Source organism: Falco cherrug, chromosome 6, assembly GCF_023634085.1.
Source record: "Falco cherrug isolate bFalChe1 chromosome 6, bFalChe1.pri, whole genome shotgun sequence".
Lineage (NCBI taxonomy): Eukaryota > Metazoa > Chordata > Aves > Falconiformes > Falconidae > Falco > Falco cherrug.
Window position 1 is genome coordinate 66,307,593 of NC_073702.1, and position 17,041 is coordinate 66,324,633.

At 39.2% G+C, this 17,041-nt stretch overlaps 1 protein-coding gene across 2 annotated transcripts in view; it reads right to left on the bottom strand.

The window, feature by feature from the left end:
- The window catches only part of AFG1L (AFG1 like ATPase), a 72,445-nt gene extending 55,970 nt beyond the window's left edge, over positions 1 to 16,475 (bottom strand). Inside the window, exons 1-2 of one of the 2 annotated variants that reach the window (XM_055713772.1) lie at positions 16,225 to 16,475; positions 8,221 to 8,444 (exon numbers count right to left, since the gene is read on the bottom strand). In XM_055713772.1, coding sequence (XP_055569747.1) covers positions 8,221 to 8,444; positions 16,225 to 16,330 — 330 coding nt within the window. In that variant the 5' untranslated portion in view covers positions 16,331 to 16,475. The remainder of the gene's footprint in view (positions 1 to 8,220; positions 8,445 to 16,224) is intronic. The other variant, XM_055713771.1, reaches the window with a different exon arrangement.
- Between the last annotated feature and the right edge of the window lie 566 nt (positions 16,476 to 17,041).

The window sequence follows — 17,041 nt, forward strand, 5'->3', positions numbered from 1 at the left end:
CCGCAGAAAATTTCATTATTTTAAAGTGCTCCACTTTCAGAGTTCTATGAGCTGAGCCAAAACAGGAAAATTAAAATTGCAAGCCTGTGGTCTCATTTGGAGCTGGGTAATTGCTAAACAACTTGAATCTAAAGCACTTTTCAAAATACAGCGCCATGTTAAAGAAATAGGGGAGTCAGTAGCATAACACTAATTAAATATGAAAGAAAATATATAACCAAAAGGTAGAAAGATAATGTCTCAGATCTATAGTACCAGTTTATTCAGAAAATATGCAAGCACAGCTCTTATGTAAGACCCACTTATAGATTTAATTTAGAGCTGTATTAATAGGATAATAAAAAAATTTGTATCATCAGTCTGTGGCTGACCAGGGTTTCAGATGTTCTGAAACCATTCCATTAATAGACAAGGCTGCAACTATTTGCTAGTGCTTTGAAAGCACTGCAAGACAATTTAATTGACGAATATTTTTCAGTGTGTACTTTTTAAGAGCTTGCACTCATTAAAACTACTGATGCTTAAAGTCACACAGTGAAGAAAGGAGAAATGGAAAAAAACCTAAATGACAAAGATATAAGAATTTATTTTTAATTTGAGATCAACAAGTCATTTTAACAAGATAAAAGACTATCACATAAAATTTGTTACACAAAAAGGCTATATTAATGCAGCAGTTTCACAAGGAATGACACAAAGCTAGAAAAACAAATCAATGTTTAGAGTACTACTTTACCTGTCTTTGTAAAGGTTATACAACCAGAAGAAGTAGTAATGCCTATATTTTTATACCATATTTTTAATTGTAAAGTGTTTATTAATTACATTTAACCATTTTGAAGTTCGTAATTTTAGGTATATTTTATTCTCACTTCAGTACTTATCATTTCTAGAAAACACATATACAGGAAAAGGGTTTTTTGGCTGAAAGAAACAAACATAATGGCTTGGGCTCCATAAAAGTCTAAATCAACTTCCCACTGATTTAAAAAATGGATTTTTTTTTTTTGTGAAGACAACAATTTTTGATTAGTAATATCTAATTGCTAAAAAAAAATATGGATGGATACTGTGGCAGATCTAAACATATTTGCTGAAGCTGATCACTTCTAGAAACAAATCCAATGCCACAAAAACTCTTTATCCTCTTTGAGCAATTGAAGAAATCTGCAGGAAATATTTTACATATGCTTCTGCCAGAAATTACTCTACAGACACCTTCAGGATACTCACCTCCTCAATCCTGTCAGGTACTGTATAACACTAAGAATTTATTTTTATATTTTAGGGTTGTTGGCTTTTTTAATATATTTCAAAAGGTAAACTTAATCAGTAGACTTTTAATACTGAAACTCAGACATCCTACCAGTCTCAAACTATTCTGCATGACCATTAAATGGATTTTTTAAATTTTTTTATTTTTTTTTATCCTGCATCTACTGAAGCCTGGAAGTTGTGTAAGAAAAAGAGCAATTTCCACTAAGATTTCTGCTAATTTCCTATCAACACTATTGGTTCAACTTGGAGCACAGCAAGCATTCAAGACAGTCAGTGGTACGTGGGGGCAAAGAATGCAGAAGACTGATTTTGGTTCTATTGAAACACAGACTCCAAAAGAAAAAGAAAGGGGGAGATCTAATGGAGAAGATCCTGCAGTTACCCTAAAATAAGTGTAGTCTTGTTTATTTCAGGGAGGGAAGGGAAAACAGTAGGAGATGTAAGATGACAATCTAAATGAATGAGTTTCTCCTTGCTCCTCACTTCCACACTATCCTGAGGTATATTTTAGGGCCTCAATACAATAACGTTCAATTGGTTGACAATAAATTTGCTTTTGCAACAATGGTCAGATTTAAGGATATTAAAGCTAATATTTAAAATGTACAAAGCCAAAGATATTAAGTGATGCATAAAACCTGAGTTTGAAGGGGAGAACTTTGAAGTCCTTACATGTATGTTCTGAATGCTCACCACATCCTTTTAAATTAGGGCATCACCACAAACATGTCAAAACCCTTGAGTCCTCCAAGTTTCTTAAGACCCATAACATTTATTGCAGTAACTTAAGAAAGCAAAAAGTGCTTCACCAAGTTTCATTATCATCAGGACATGCTACAGCAGGAGCCCTTCTTCCTTTTACAGATCTGTTGACTTACAGACTTTTCTCTGAAAATCACTCATATGCTAAAATATTTACAATTTCACAAGACAACACACACATTAGTGTTCCCAAATTTACAGAATTCTATCCTCTACTATCAAAATATTTTACACATTTCTGTTTCAAAACTGCACGCCTTGTTTTCATTCTATCACATCAGATTTTTCTATTTTGTTTAAACCTCATTTGAGTCAACCAATATCCTACTTCATCTAAGGAATTACATTGGTCAAAACATCTCCTTCATTCTGACAACTCCCTATTCTTTCTTAAATATCTTACAAAATCTCCCCACCTTCTACCATGCTCCCTACCTCAGACACCAGAATCAAGTAACTAATTTCCTGGGAATATTTACACTCTGAATTGAAAAACCTAACTGAAAATGCACGTCAATACTTCGATGGTTAATTAAAATATGCAACATTAAAGCGACAAGTCTCCAAACAGCAGGTTTTATTTTAGTTTTAAACACTAACAAAACTGCCTCTTTCTCCCACACTTTCAAGCCTCCTTTTTGGTTGCTGTTGTAGCTGAAGACATTTTCAAGGTCTTGAATTGTGTTTACTATTGTTCATACCTCTTTTCAAACATGATCTCACTTATAATTGAGCTTATTTCAAGTCATTAGTACAGCAACTCAACAACTCTTAACATGTCCCAGTTGGTATTATTTTGAAAAGCTAGAGATCTGAAATGTCTATGCAAACTCTTACAGCCTTGAACTTCAATTCAGCGGATCTCAAAATACCTCAACATACAAGGCCATGCTTTCACCAAGTTGAAGATCAAAGTCATTGTTCAAATTTGAGTAATAATTTCGAAAAACAGAAGCCTACTTCGTTTGCAGCAAGACTAATTGGTTTTTCCCCTCAAATTCATTCTACACTGGTGCTCCAAAACCCCTACATCATAAAAAACCCCACAGTTTTATTACCATAATAAATGATAATGGCTCGTGTTGTGTCCCCCAGCCCAGACTCATTTCAGAAAGTTCTGGCCTGTGAGATAATGGAAATCTCTTGAATAAACACTGAAATGTTTCTGTTGTATCTAATATAAATATTTATCCTCTAATCCTACTTTTACCATATTTTTAGTGAATAAAACTATTTAGATAAAAAGTGACAAATTAAAAACAAAGCTAAAAACAAAGCAGACCATTCTTGTAAAGGTTCAAAGTTGCAAGAAGTTTCTACTTCTGGAATAACTGTTACTTAGGAAGAGGCTTCTGCAATTCTATCACAGAAGAAATCAGGCAATAAAACAAGGAATACCAGACTACAGAAGCAGGCAACGAAAAGAAGGTTCTCTCTCTCTCTTTTACCCCTTTTCTTCACTGCAACCTCTCCACCACATTTTCTTCAGTGACAAAGCCAGGAAAAATAAGCACGCTTGAAATGCTGAACACCACTATTTTTTATTTCTAAAAGGCTGCCAGTAGAGTCTTTTCATCACAGGAGATTTCATACTAAAAGTAGGTTAGTAGAGTTGCTAGAAACCTCCTGAAAAAGCAAAAAGTCAATCTACAAACTATGTGTAATTGATAAAGTATTTGTCTTATTTCCAAAAAGTCCTTAAGTAATTGAAAATACACCAATTTATTTCACTTCTTTAAAACCCATTATGTACAAAAAGGAAAATCCAATGCCAATCGTTTTATCATAAGAACAACCAAACATCTATAGCATAAGGTTAATCTTTCACTTCCTAGCATACTCAAAGTTACAAAATACCAGGCCTTCACGGAAAAAGAGTACCAACGAGCTACTCACAAATACAGGATTTACTTGTGCCCTATCACTGGTACTTCCTGGAGATACCTTCTACTAGTTATGTAAACTAATTCCACTCATAAGCCTACACAAATCCTATTCAACTCAGGCCAAGTCCAGAAAGCAGTACTCACCACCTCTTCTTGGCACGAAAGGCCTTAGTTCTACTCTTCAAAACTGAACCAAGTATGCAACAGCATGCCTACCCTGAAAGTCTATCAGAAAAATATATATTTTGCTCACCTAGTAAACTCCTTGACAGATGTAGACATAGGACACGTGTATAATGGCACTGTCTACAGCTGGCTACTGTCTACAGTGTTTTATGGCTAAGATTTTACCAACTACCTACTTACAGCTGTGGCACTTATTCTGGGGAAAGCCTTCATTAAGGATGTTGATTACAACTTTGCTGAATCAACATCTGGCCTGCACTAGAATTTAAACCATGATTTATTTGGCTTCATTTTATCTCAAAAGAAGCTCTGTTGGAACTGGCAAATAACTTCCTCAAAGATAGCAGAACTGAAACAAAATTGTTGCAACTTCTTTTCCATCATGAATCATGATTTGATTTAGTTATACAAGCTAGCAGATTTACACAAAACTCATTGCTCTCCTCCTTTTTTGGGGTTCTGATGTATGGCACAACACTGTAGTGCTTAATCTGGTTATCAGCCTTCTTAAGATTTCCACAGAGACATCAAGCTATAGACGAAAAACCTCAAACTGCAACATTTATCCCAATAGCAAGTAGTTCTACAGCTGCTTCTCACCGACTGTGGCATTAGTTCCCAGGTTTTCAGCAAGCCGCACAGCAATTTTTAAAAGCTGTTTAAAATTAAAAGCACAGAATTAAAGCAACGTTAAATGAAAGAGAGGAGTGTTTTAAAGGAACTAGTGAAAACCACATTCTGAACCGAAAAAAATGGCATTTGACTTCTTCCTTTTAAGAAAGTGTCAGTCAGTTTGGCTTTACTGCGATTAGCTCTGTTATACAGGGACAAAGTAGCATCACAATTTCCTAGAGACTAAGATTAGCATTTGTTCTCTGCAATAGAGACTTTCTTCCCTATTCATGCTTCCCAATCAAAGAAACACTAAATAACAAATCCACATAATGCTTGATCTACAAAGCCATTACAAGGCACCTGCTCTAACAACTATAATGATTCAGGGCATGCCAGTTAACACAAGTCAGCTCTCAAAACTATTCTCAAAGGCAGCACTTTTAGAACAGAATATCCAAATGTCCAAAACAGTTTACCATAAAAGATCAAAATTCTCTAGCCTACTGATTCTCAGGTTTGACAGTATGGCAAACACCTTCATCATAACATTTTTTCTAAACAATGATAAAAGTCTGGCAGTGTGGTCAAAACATAATGCAGAAGCAACCCTGATAATTGCGTGCCTTCTGAGTGACTTCCTCTTTTACAGCCCAGGTACAGTGTCTAAAGCCAATTTTGAAATAGACAAAAGATTATGAGCCCAACACCAAAGCTTAAAAAGAAGCCCAGACAGATGAAAAAAACCCACCTTTTCACATCAAGTATCCTCAAGATACAAAACTATGGCCTGCTAAGATTGCACTCACAAAAGTAGTCTGGCAAGCTGAATCCAGTTTGATCTCCTTACACTTATGTAAAAACAGTTCTCATTCAGGCACATTGCCATATTGCTTTGGATACCAAAAATAAACAATAACCATTTCTGAAAGAGGAAATTTCTGGGTTTTATTAGGTATTTGCCCAAACCGAATCAGGAGGCTGGTTTAGACTCAAGAGTTAGCCTACAAAGGCACCAAGACAACATGAATCCACAGGCACACACCCACAAACAATGTAAGTAAGTGTTTTAAAATACCATAAACATACAGTTTTCAGACTACAGCTATCATTTTTACACTGGTTTTATGTTTTTAATAAATTTAATTAAAGAAATCCCAAAAGTAAAAGGGTAAGTAATGTGATGAGCTGACCCACCAGCCAGAGCAGGCAAAAACATACCCCAAACCATTGTTTGGCTCCAATTCCCACACCAGAGTTAGAATCATTGAACGATTTAGGCTGGCAGGGACTTCAGGGGATCTTGCAGCCAAACCCCCTGTCTAAAGCTGGGTCATAGAACATCTCAAGTTGGAAGGGAGCTATAAGGATGACCAGGTCAACTGCTTCGAGAAAAGAACTTTGAAAGACACAGTCATTGCCATCTATCAGCAGTCCTGCCTTAGCAGGTTGCTTCCTGTATTTCACCGCTTCCATGTTTTTTTCCTTCCAGAGTGCCTGACTTCCGCTCCATGGAATTGTTTTCCATTCAGCTTTCTTCCCACTGTATCTCAATAAAAAAAGAGCTCCTTCCTAGACATTTAGTCTTCTTCCTTTCATCAGGAGGCAGGAAGACATGGATTTCCAGTCAAGCATATGATTAGCAAATACACGATCTCCAGCTACATATACGAGTTTAAAGCATTCAAGAGATGTTGGAGGCAGTCTGATAGGCAAGTTTGCATCCCAATGCTCTACAACCTGCTATACTTGCCTATTTGAAACAGGCACATTTACAGGTATAACACAGGCCATTTACAGGTATGATACTCATTCTCATACCAATGTTCTCTACCTTTTTCATGCCTTCAAGTTAATATACATTGCAGGATCCTTAGAATGGTAACTTGCCATTTAGTGACTCAAGGGCAGAAGACAGCATGTCATTTAGAGGCACTCGAGCCCTGTAGTCTTTGGCTCCCCTGACCTCATGCTACATCATTTAGGCTCGCCATGCAAACAAAATACAGTAGTTGTGTCAGGTAATAGGAGAATTTGGGGTTGTAATGGGAAGTATATGGTTAGGTAACAGGTTCAATAGACTTATATATTTAGATGAGGTGTGTTGCATAATGGATGCTGAGAAAGGCTGACATGGAGACTTATTAGCAAGGTCTGCAACTGACAGCATACACTGACTGTAAATGTCAAAGTTACTTCTGTCAAAAAATAACAAAAGTAGTACAAGAGAAAGAGAGAAAGAAGGAAAACACTCAGTGGCTGGCTGGGAAGAGCAATGACAGCTTTCAGACATCCTTCTCTTAGGGGTAGGGAGGTGTCTCTCCAGTGCAGGCAGAGAAAGTGAAGATGATGATGGCAATGAATATTTTGCCATGCTTTTTCCCCACCACTATACTTTTCTCATCAGACTCAGCCAAACACCCTATTCTTGCTGCTTCCCTTCACCATGTTTGTGACTATTTGTGCTGACTGAAATATGCTAATCCGGTGCAAATGAAGCATATTCACTGGTTGTTCAGCTTCTGCGCATATCTATGATTGCCTAATATTTACCAAGTAATTAGTGGCTTATCACCTTTGCTGGGCACTATGTTTGGGTTTCTGGGATATAAACTCAAATCTACAAAACAAGAAGCAAGGAAAGCCGAGGGAGAACTCTCACGCCAGTTCTAGTTGCTTCCCATGAGAACTTGCCATAACAACACTATCAAATATTTGCAGGTGCAAGGCCACAAGAGCAACAGTCTAAGAATAACAGCATGAGAACAAGACATGGAAAATACTGCCACAGAGGCTCCGGAAAACACTAGATCAACAGCTTCAGGGAAAATTTACAGAGATGCAACAGCAGGCTATTAACATTACTCATGCTAAGGCACTGTGCAATAGGGATATGTCTGAATTTTTGCTAATCCTTTGAAAAGGTGCTGTGATGCCCCCAAAACCACAACTGGGGTGCAGATGACCCCTCTGCCTTCTTTCCTTACCTCACCTGGAGACTAACACCACTGGAAAGAATGCACATTTTTTTAAAAAGTTATGTCCGATCCATATTTTAATGTTTTGCAAAGCTAAATTATTTAGACTCTGCTGGCTAATTTCACTCATTCTTGGAAGATCTGTCAGAACACAAAACAGAGTGCAGTATGTGTAACCCAAACACACATCATACCAGTGCTTGAGAATTAAAACGTGGTCTAGACTCCTCTCTCCTATAGCCAAATGACATTTTTGGAAAGTCAGACAGTGGACAAAACCAAAATCATATCAGATTTTCTTATAGAATTATTTCAATAATATTTAATTTGGTTACTTCTGGAGTGCCACTGGAATTTTACAAACCAAAAAATAAAGAACAGAGATCCAAAGACAAATGACCTATCTGTAAAGACCCAGCTGCAAAAATAAGTCTCATGTTAATGACAGAAATGTATGTATTTTAAGCACATTCTTCTGAGCAAATATAAATGAAAAAAAATATTATTATAAATCTCACCTTTGAGATAATATTTTTTGAACTGATGCTGTAGCCTTTAAGGCTCTCGTGCAACTTCTGCAGATGCTGCACAACTCTTCTTTGCTGGTCATCATTCCTCAACTCTTCTTGCTTAATCAGAAAGTCATAATGTTCTAAAGGTCCACTGCAGACCAATAAGGCTCTGGCATTAGCATCTGTAGGAGTACTGGAGACTGTCTTCTCATCTGCCTGAGCTGCATATGCTGTAAAATGAAAGGTAGGCAATTAACAGAGAAGTTTTGAAAAGCATGCTCTTATATTCACAAACAACACATTCTTAACAGTTCATGCAAAGACATATATAATTATTTACCTATACAACCCCTATAGTATGTTACCCCTTCATTTTTCATTAAATCAACTTCTAACTTCAGTGGTAAACACCTCTAGTAATAACAAAAATAAATGTTAAAACACACTAACAAGCACACACACTAAAAAGCCCACCTGAAGAGTTGGTAAGATTGGGATGAGCTATTGCAAGGGAATTTTTGACCCTTCTTCCCCCCCCCCCGCCCCCCCCCCCCTAAATTGAGGCAAAATCATTAAAAAATTCCAAAGTGCATTTCTCTGAATAGATAAATCCTTTAGAGAGAGGTGGGCTAAACTAGACAGAAAGTATTTAAAAGCTACCGAACAGGAGACCAAAACAGGAGTTCTGTAAGCGAGTTGAAAGAGTCAAAGATCACCCTAAGCAAGGCAATAGCTGTGAAGCCCTGCAATGCTGCAGCCTCCTCTGCTGGCTTTATCTTCTGCCTAGAAGAGACAGGGCCATGCCCAAACAGCAATTCTGATTTAAAAAAAAAAGTCAGACTTGGTAGACATAAAATGAGATATAACTAGGAAAGGAAAGAACATACAAGATTACAAAGAAGGCTTTCTAGATCAGTAAGATAAGAAACCTAACAACGGAATACACTGAAAAGCTGCTTCTTATCTTCTTGGCTTCCACTGTCATTTAAAAGGTTAAATATAATCACAAGTAAAACAACTTGTAGCAGTGATAAAAGAAATAGATCTGAGTAGGAAAACCACGTATCAAACTACAGTTAGATATTTTTAACACTGTAAGATCTAAAGAAATTCATCCCTAAATGCTTTAGGTAAGTTTCCTAAGCAACACAATGGTCTCTAACAGCTTTCTTTGAGGCCTTCCTGACGGTAGATGAGGTTCCAAAACACCAGTAAAATGAAACAATTTTTGTCTCGAAGGAATGAAAGGCACACAATTTCAAAACACTAAAAAAAAATATTTTTTTAAATTTAAGATAACAAATAAAAGGCAACATCAGCTCCTCAGAAACAGCACGAGATTGACCAGTTTTCCTCTCTGATCAGGTAACATCCTTTAGTGGGTAGAGGAAAAACATCTTAACTGCAGTAACACTTTTGTCATTGGGTCACATAGCACCCTCATATACAAAGTAGGAAAGTAATTCACAAATGAAATTACATCTGAGCAGGTACAAAACCAGCTAGAAAAATTATATGTAATGAATAATTACTACAGTCAAACCAGGTGTGTATTTGCAGTAGAGTTTGAGGGAAAGCTCAGAATCTCAGCTTGGTGCAATCCAGAATTTCCATTCATTACCTGTATATGACAAAATAAAGTACACGGACTGGGAGCACAGATAATGGCAAGTCAGGAGAGGAGCACAAACAACACCCTGGAAGGCAAGGCAATTCTGACAAACTGGGCATAACTCAACAGGGACAAGGTCTGGTGCATAGAGGAAATAACTGAGCTGAAGAAACGGGCAATGACCAGCTAAAGAGTAGCTCTGCTAAAAAGGATCCAGGGGCTAAACTGGCTTACAAACTGACAGTGAGCCACATCATAACCCTATTAGAGGACAAAATAAAATAATAATTAAAAAAAAAAAAAGAACTCCAATGTATATATATGAGGGGCAATATAAGCACACATGAAAAAACCCTGCCCTATTCAATACTGGTATAGTCTGCCCTGGAACACACTTTTCAGTGTTCAAGTCATATGTCATGAGAGCTATAAACTAAGTGGCAGAGTAGAAGATTATTTAAAGGGCTATTTTTTAAACCATGGGACACAACCCACAGATAAGTTGTAAGAGGCACAAGAAGGGTTTTACATTGTTGTAAGAAATATAAAATGAATATAGTTATAAAAGAGAAGGATAAAACTGAACAATTAGATCAAATTACATTTATTGCAAGTAACACCTTAGTTTCTCCAAAGCAAGACCATCACTATTTACACCTGCAGCCAGTAATTACACCAAATTCTCCTGCCCTGAAGGAATTGAGTTACTGCTTTGAGTTAAAAGTAATTAGCTCATCCCTAGCTAAAGAGATCACACAGAGAGAGTTGAGCTCAAAGTCTGTTACTGAAAAAAAAAAAAATAGTAACACCTTTAGAGAAGACTAAAGAAAAGCATATAGCTCTCTCCAGATACATGTGGGGTACTGAGAAAAGAAAATAAACTGTATTTATACAGTTTCCTTAATAACTGTAATTAAGACAGTGAAATCGATTAATAGTCTGGAAGCTGTAAAACGTTAATTGTCAGGGAGCAAATTTTAAAAATAAGTTTGAAAAAAATTTGTCAGGAACAGGGCAGCAATACCTGAGCCACCTCCAAATGGAAGAGGAAAATGCATAGACGATTTCACGAAGTTTTTTTCATCTTGTTTTTGACCACTCCACTCCCACATAAAGTGAACCTCAGTCCTGTGATTTGTACCTCTAAACTATCTGTGCCTTTGCAACACATAGAGCTTGACGGCTCCAAGAGCTCCAATGTGAGGGCCAGCCAGTCCCCATTATAGCACTATATCTATAAAGCCACCAGTTCCTACTGCTTACTACAAGAATGGAAGAAAAAAAAAAACCACAGCCGATTTAGGAATAAGAAAGGGTTTGTGGCTCATGACCTTCCTGGCCATTGACAAAGCACACCAAAGCACAGTAGGACTGCTCAGAAACATGTTTTTTGTCTCAGATTACATGTACTTACAGCTAACCATCCCAGGAATGGAAGAAAATACCATCATTAACAGATGACAGAGATGGGGAGTATGCACAAGTGATGACAGAGGGTGTCATGGGACAAATTATTCACTGTTCTCCTAAAATAATATTGAACATTGGGATTTAAATATGCTGGGGGTACTCTATAATATGCTAACAGGATACAACCCATAACTGGTGACAAACTCAAACCTGTAGCTGCAAAACAAAGGCATGCATTCTTCAAGAGTGTAAGGGTTTTAGAGGCGAGTCAAAAGAAGAAAAACTATCCTAAGAGACAGAAAAAAAAAAAAGTGGGGTTTCCATTCTAACCTGCATTTTGTGGGACAGATTGCAAAATCATTCACACAACTATGCTTCTATAGTAATCTGCTTCTGAACTGATCAAGAAAAGGAAACTTTAGAAATTTTAATACATAGCAGAGGAATACCAGGCAATTATGTTCCATAATTTTACATCAAGGGAACTACTGTTAGAACAGGAATCACCTATGATTCCACGCATTAACTGTAGTCCTACTGCTTTCTTCTCCATAGTGACAAAAATGGGGTTTCATTTACCTCTGTTTTGTTATCTAATCTTTGTATTACATAAGCTGATACTCGATTTTTATGAGCTCCTTTCTAAAATCTTTGAAAGTCATACACAGCAAAAGCATCTTCCATCTCCACGTAGTATTCAACGCACAACCATAGAAAAGCACAGTGTCAATTATTTACCTGGTTTTACATAAAACAGTGTAAAACTACAGACATGCATTTATTCATAACCTATCTTTCCCACCTCCAAGGTGCAAGACAGTGTTGCATGTTACCACATTTAGTCTGACATTCCCTGCTTCTTTTAAGAGTTGCCACAAGGTTGCAACTTTTTATTAAATTACTGTTCCTAAAACACACATATTTAAGTGTAATCTCACTTTATTTCAAACCGTAAAATTAGCTGCTTCCATTTGCCTTTCTGTTTGCCTATCCAAGGGTCACAGATCAAGATGCAGTAAAGGCCTATTGTGATACACTGAAATCCTGCCTTGGAGAAATCTGACTGGAAAAACTCACCAAAGCCAAAAAAACCTTATTAACGTGTAAATGCCTAATGAAAATGCCAATCTGAAATTATAAACATTTCCTTTAAAGTGAGGAACTTAAGACACCTTCAGTAAACTGGCATTAATTTACCACTGCACAGATAAGTGCCTACACAAAAATAAAAAGTGTTCTTAGCTCCAGGGGCCTTCTGCTCTGGGAGAGAGCAGCAAACTGAAACGCTAATCTATGTGTTGCTGAGTTTTCCTACTGCCACTTAGATGTCATGTATGAGATTACACAGGGAAAAGGCATGTGAATTTCAATGACACTGCTTATGAAAGCAACAGTCACAGCTGAGGCAGGCACTAGAGTTATTTATGTAATAAGACAATCTGAAATGGAAGCTAGGTTGTGGCATATCAAAAATTGATCTTGACAGCAGCCAGGAGGTTGAGAGCACAGAATGATAAACAAGACAAACACTATTCACCCTGGTAATCCTTATTTTTTTCCTAGAAGTTGGATTATACTATGCAAGTAAAAAAAAAAATTTACTATATCTAAAATCTGTCATAATTCCCATTATAAAAATCCCAGCACATCCTTGTTTCCCCCATATTTCAGGGCCTAGGAAAAGAACCAGGGCTTCCCTGACATAAATTTAATCTTTGTTATCTTTCCATGACTGCAGAAACTGACATCTTTTAATTTATTAATCTGTGAATTTTCAAGTCATGCAAAAAGATTTAATGGGAATTTAATGTGAATTTAAGATGATTATTCACTTCTGGGAAAAACAAAGTATTGCACTTCCACAGATTAATTCAAATTTGGTCTGCAAGATCTCTAACTGCCCTCAAACTAAACATCTTTCAAATACATGATTAGAATTGTAAACCCTTAATGGGATGCAAAAGAAAAACCATGAGAGAGAGAGAGATAATATCCAGCTAAAGAAGCAAAGATTCAACAAATGGAACTGAACTTTTATTGCAAAAGGTAAGTCATACTTCAGATCACAACATTCATCTCACCTGAGGGTCACTCACAGTACACATGAAAATCTGTATTATTAATTCTGGAAACAAAGTTAAAACAGGCACTTCAGAGGACTGATTATTGGGGGGAATCACCTTTAAACCTTGTGCTGTATGTATGCTTCAAACCACTCCCTCATGGGAATGATCATAAATAGTTTCATACATGGAGATTAAGGTTGGAAGACAACACTGACCTTTCTAAATATAACAGAAGTTAAATTTATCTAATTACCTCTAACTACGCTCAAGAATTGTGTTAGATTACGGCATATCTTGAAGAAAATATATTCTGAAGACCTAAGAGATGACAAATTAACCATTTCTTATGAGACTTTGCTGTAATGGTTAGTTACTGTTTACCTTAAAGATAAAACATTACCATAAAACAACTAATAGTTGTTCGAGAACTGCATCTAACCAAACTCATGGAGGTTACAACTATACCAAAGTTAACAACCCCAAAATCACCCAAGTGCCACCTTTCCTGACAGTCACAATCAAGAAGCTGGAACAGCTTCTGCTAAACCAGTGTTAAGGCAATGTTTAGGAATCACATCTGTTTTCATTACTGCTCTGCACAGAGAATTCTGTCTTGAGAACTTATCACAAACACTGCAGCTTTCCACAATCACTGAGGGGAGGAAAAAAAAAGGTAATACAAAGCAATGTTTAAAAACTGTCCTGTTTTCAGCAATTCAAGCTGAAGTTCAGAATATCAGCTTGGGTCACAATGATGCCAAACTGCTTCAAACCCCAAAACCATTAATGTAAAGCTGCTATTATGATACACAGCTGCCATGAAAGAAGAGAACTTTGAAGTTGGTAGGCACTTTTATCAACAGGCAGATGGTAGTATCAGAGACCTTGTGAAACTTGTAATTAAGTTGATAACAGAACCGCTGCAAATCTTTCCTTCTTAGAGGATAACCTCAGTGAGGGGGGAAGGACAATGGTAGTCTTGTAGCTCCAAAGGTTATTTTCCTGCAAGAGAATGGGAATGAAGATAGCAAAAGACCAGAAGAAAAAAAATTTTGCATCCTAGTATCTGTAGATAATAATAATGTTCTCCTGTCTCATCTTTTATTAAATACATATGCCAGTTTTGCAGAATCAGTCTCAAAAAGGTGAACTGCCAACTAAACACATGCATTTAAGTTAAGCACATGCATAAACCTCCAGAAGAACAAAGACTTGACAAGTAAGCTTCTCAGGAAAGAGATCATGCGTTGGTTATAAAGCAGAAAATACATTTATAGTCCTACAATAACATCAAGCAATTGTTCTTTTCAAAATATTTTACAATGCTTAATGAGAAGAATGGGAAAGGAGGCCATCTGAAAAAATTATTTACTTTCCAATGCTTAAAAAAATGTTCAGAAAAGCAAAGTCTAACCAACCATACTGGGGGAGGGGGGATGGGAAGAGGCTGTTATCTGCACAAATCGAAAACGTTACGCCAATATCATACCAACCAAATGGAAAAAAACCCACCACCCAAAAAAGACAACAAAAACAACCAGAAAAAACCCAAAACCAAAAAACGAGCAATTCAAGAACAAGAACTTGGACTGTCCTCCTATCTTTGTCTCATTTTATGACCTTAGATGAATCACTAAACCCTTATTTAACCTTCTTGCAGTCTATTCATTTAAGCAGTATATTAAGCTTCTAGAGAAACACAGAAGTTGGAACCAGAATTCTGTTTTCTTGCATACATGCCTGTGACATTATTCTGAGGTAAGACTACTTGTGTTATTTCCATGCAGCCCCCATTTAACAATATGACCTACAGACGAAAACAGGAAAAGGCAGAAAATTTGATTTATCAGTGAAATTGCAACTTTACACAAAGACTACTTGTGAAGTCTTTTAATTAAGGAAAAGGTACCAAAGTGTGGAAAGCAAACCACAAAAACCAATAAATGACTCTAAACCAGTGATCATAGAAACAAGATTATAAATAATTTATTGATGGCTGCCCACCCCTGCAGATGTCCTCAAATAAGGTATGTAAGGACAACCTTCCCTTTAGCATAGAAGCTGAAGAACTATGCCCAAAGCCACTGATTTGCTCTGACTTTTTTTTAAATGGTAGTATGCTGGTTATAAAATAACATCTACATAGATTTAGAGTGTTAAACCAATATCAAATAAAACATGTACAACTACAGTACATGTAGCGCTTGCCTATTTTCCTTAGAATGTACAAATATGGCACAACCACGATAGAGTGCGTGTATGTGAACATCCTCCTAGATCTGCTGACTTTCAGGCCTGTGGAACCCACCTGACATCAGCCAAATTCTCACACTTCTGTCAGACTAGTGAGAACAGCCGTCACTAAAGAAAAAAAGATCTCTGCTTCTCACCAAGCCTCAAGTTAACAAAACCTCGCTACCCACAGATTTCTGTACTGCCTGACTTCTAAAGCAAGGCCGACAGCAGAGCTCAGCTGTTGTTACACAGCGCAGGATCCCCAGGGGAAGAGCCCCTCAGACACCCTGAGGCACGGCAGGAGCTTTGTGGGCACCAGGGCACCCGCTCCCGGTGCCGCGGCACAGTAACACGTCACCAGGCAGCGCTCTGCCCGGGCACACAGGCCGCCCCGGCCTGCCCGGGAGGGGCACGCGAGGACACCCGCAGGCACGGCAGCGCGGCGGGGCCGGTACGCGCCCCGGCGGGGCCGCCCGCCTCGGCCGCCCGGCGCCGGCAAGCCCCCTCCCCTCGGCCAGGCCCCCCCCTCCCCCGGAGGGCAGGGGCGGGACGCACCGGCTCCCGCGGCCGCCCCACGGTGCCGTCCCTACGCCGTGCCCCAGCAGCCCGTCACACGGCTTCCCTTCACCCGCCTGCCGGGAGGGCAGGGCGCGGCGCCAGCGAGCCCCCTCCCGCGGCGGTACTGACCTCTCCGCAGGACTGCGGCCCCCGCCGGTAGCAGGCGGCCGACGCGCCGCGCCGAGGCCCGCAGCAGGCAGCGCGCAGTAACCCAGGGCGACACCGGCGCCGCCATCTTCCCGGCCCGGCCTCCGCGGCGGGGGCGCGAGGCGCGCTGGGAAACGGAGTCCCGCCACGCGCCGGGGTAACGGCCGCCGTCCTTCAGGGGAGCCGCGCCTCGGCCGGTGCGCAACGAGCCGTTCTAACGGGGGCCGCCGGCTCCTCTCCCTCCCTCCGCCCCCAGACCGAGCCGCAGCCCGCTCCCGCTCGGCACAGACCCGCCCGGCGGCTGCCGCTGGTGCCCGGGTGCGTCCGCGCGCTCAGACTCTCCCAACAACTCGCGTGTCGCCTGTCATTGGTGTCGCGGTGCACAGCCGATGCAGCAGCTTCCAGGCCAGCCTGGCTATCACTAAAGGGTTTTGTCAACTGAATTCGCGTTTGTCGACGTTTTCCAGCTAGTGCCGTGTATCTTTAAAAGCACGGACCATAAAATAGTAAGGACAGATATTTTTAAAGTATCGAGGACAAATACTCGTGGCCGGAGTTACAGCCTATCGGCACATTAGCAGTACAACCACTTCTACACCTGTGAACATATATTTAAACCGCAACAGCAAGGTATTTTAACGTAAGAGCAGAATTCCTGGCAGATAATGCAAAACCTTGAGGCTGCTCCAGTCCCACAGGGCCGGTGGGGGCTCAGCACACCGTCAGCCTTGACCTGGATGGTGTCAGTTCCGATACCCACGAGTGGCTCCTGAGAGCTCTCGGGAGCACGCTGACCGCC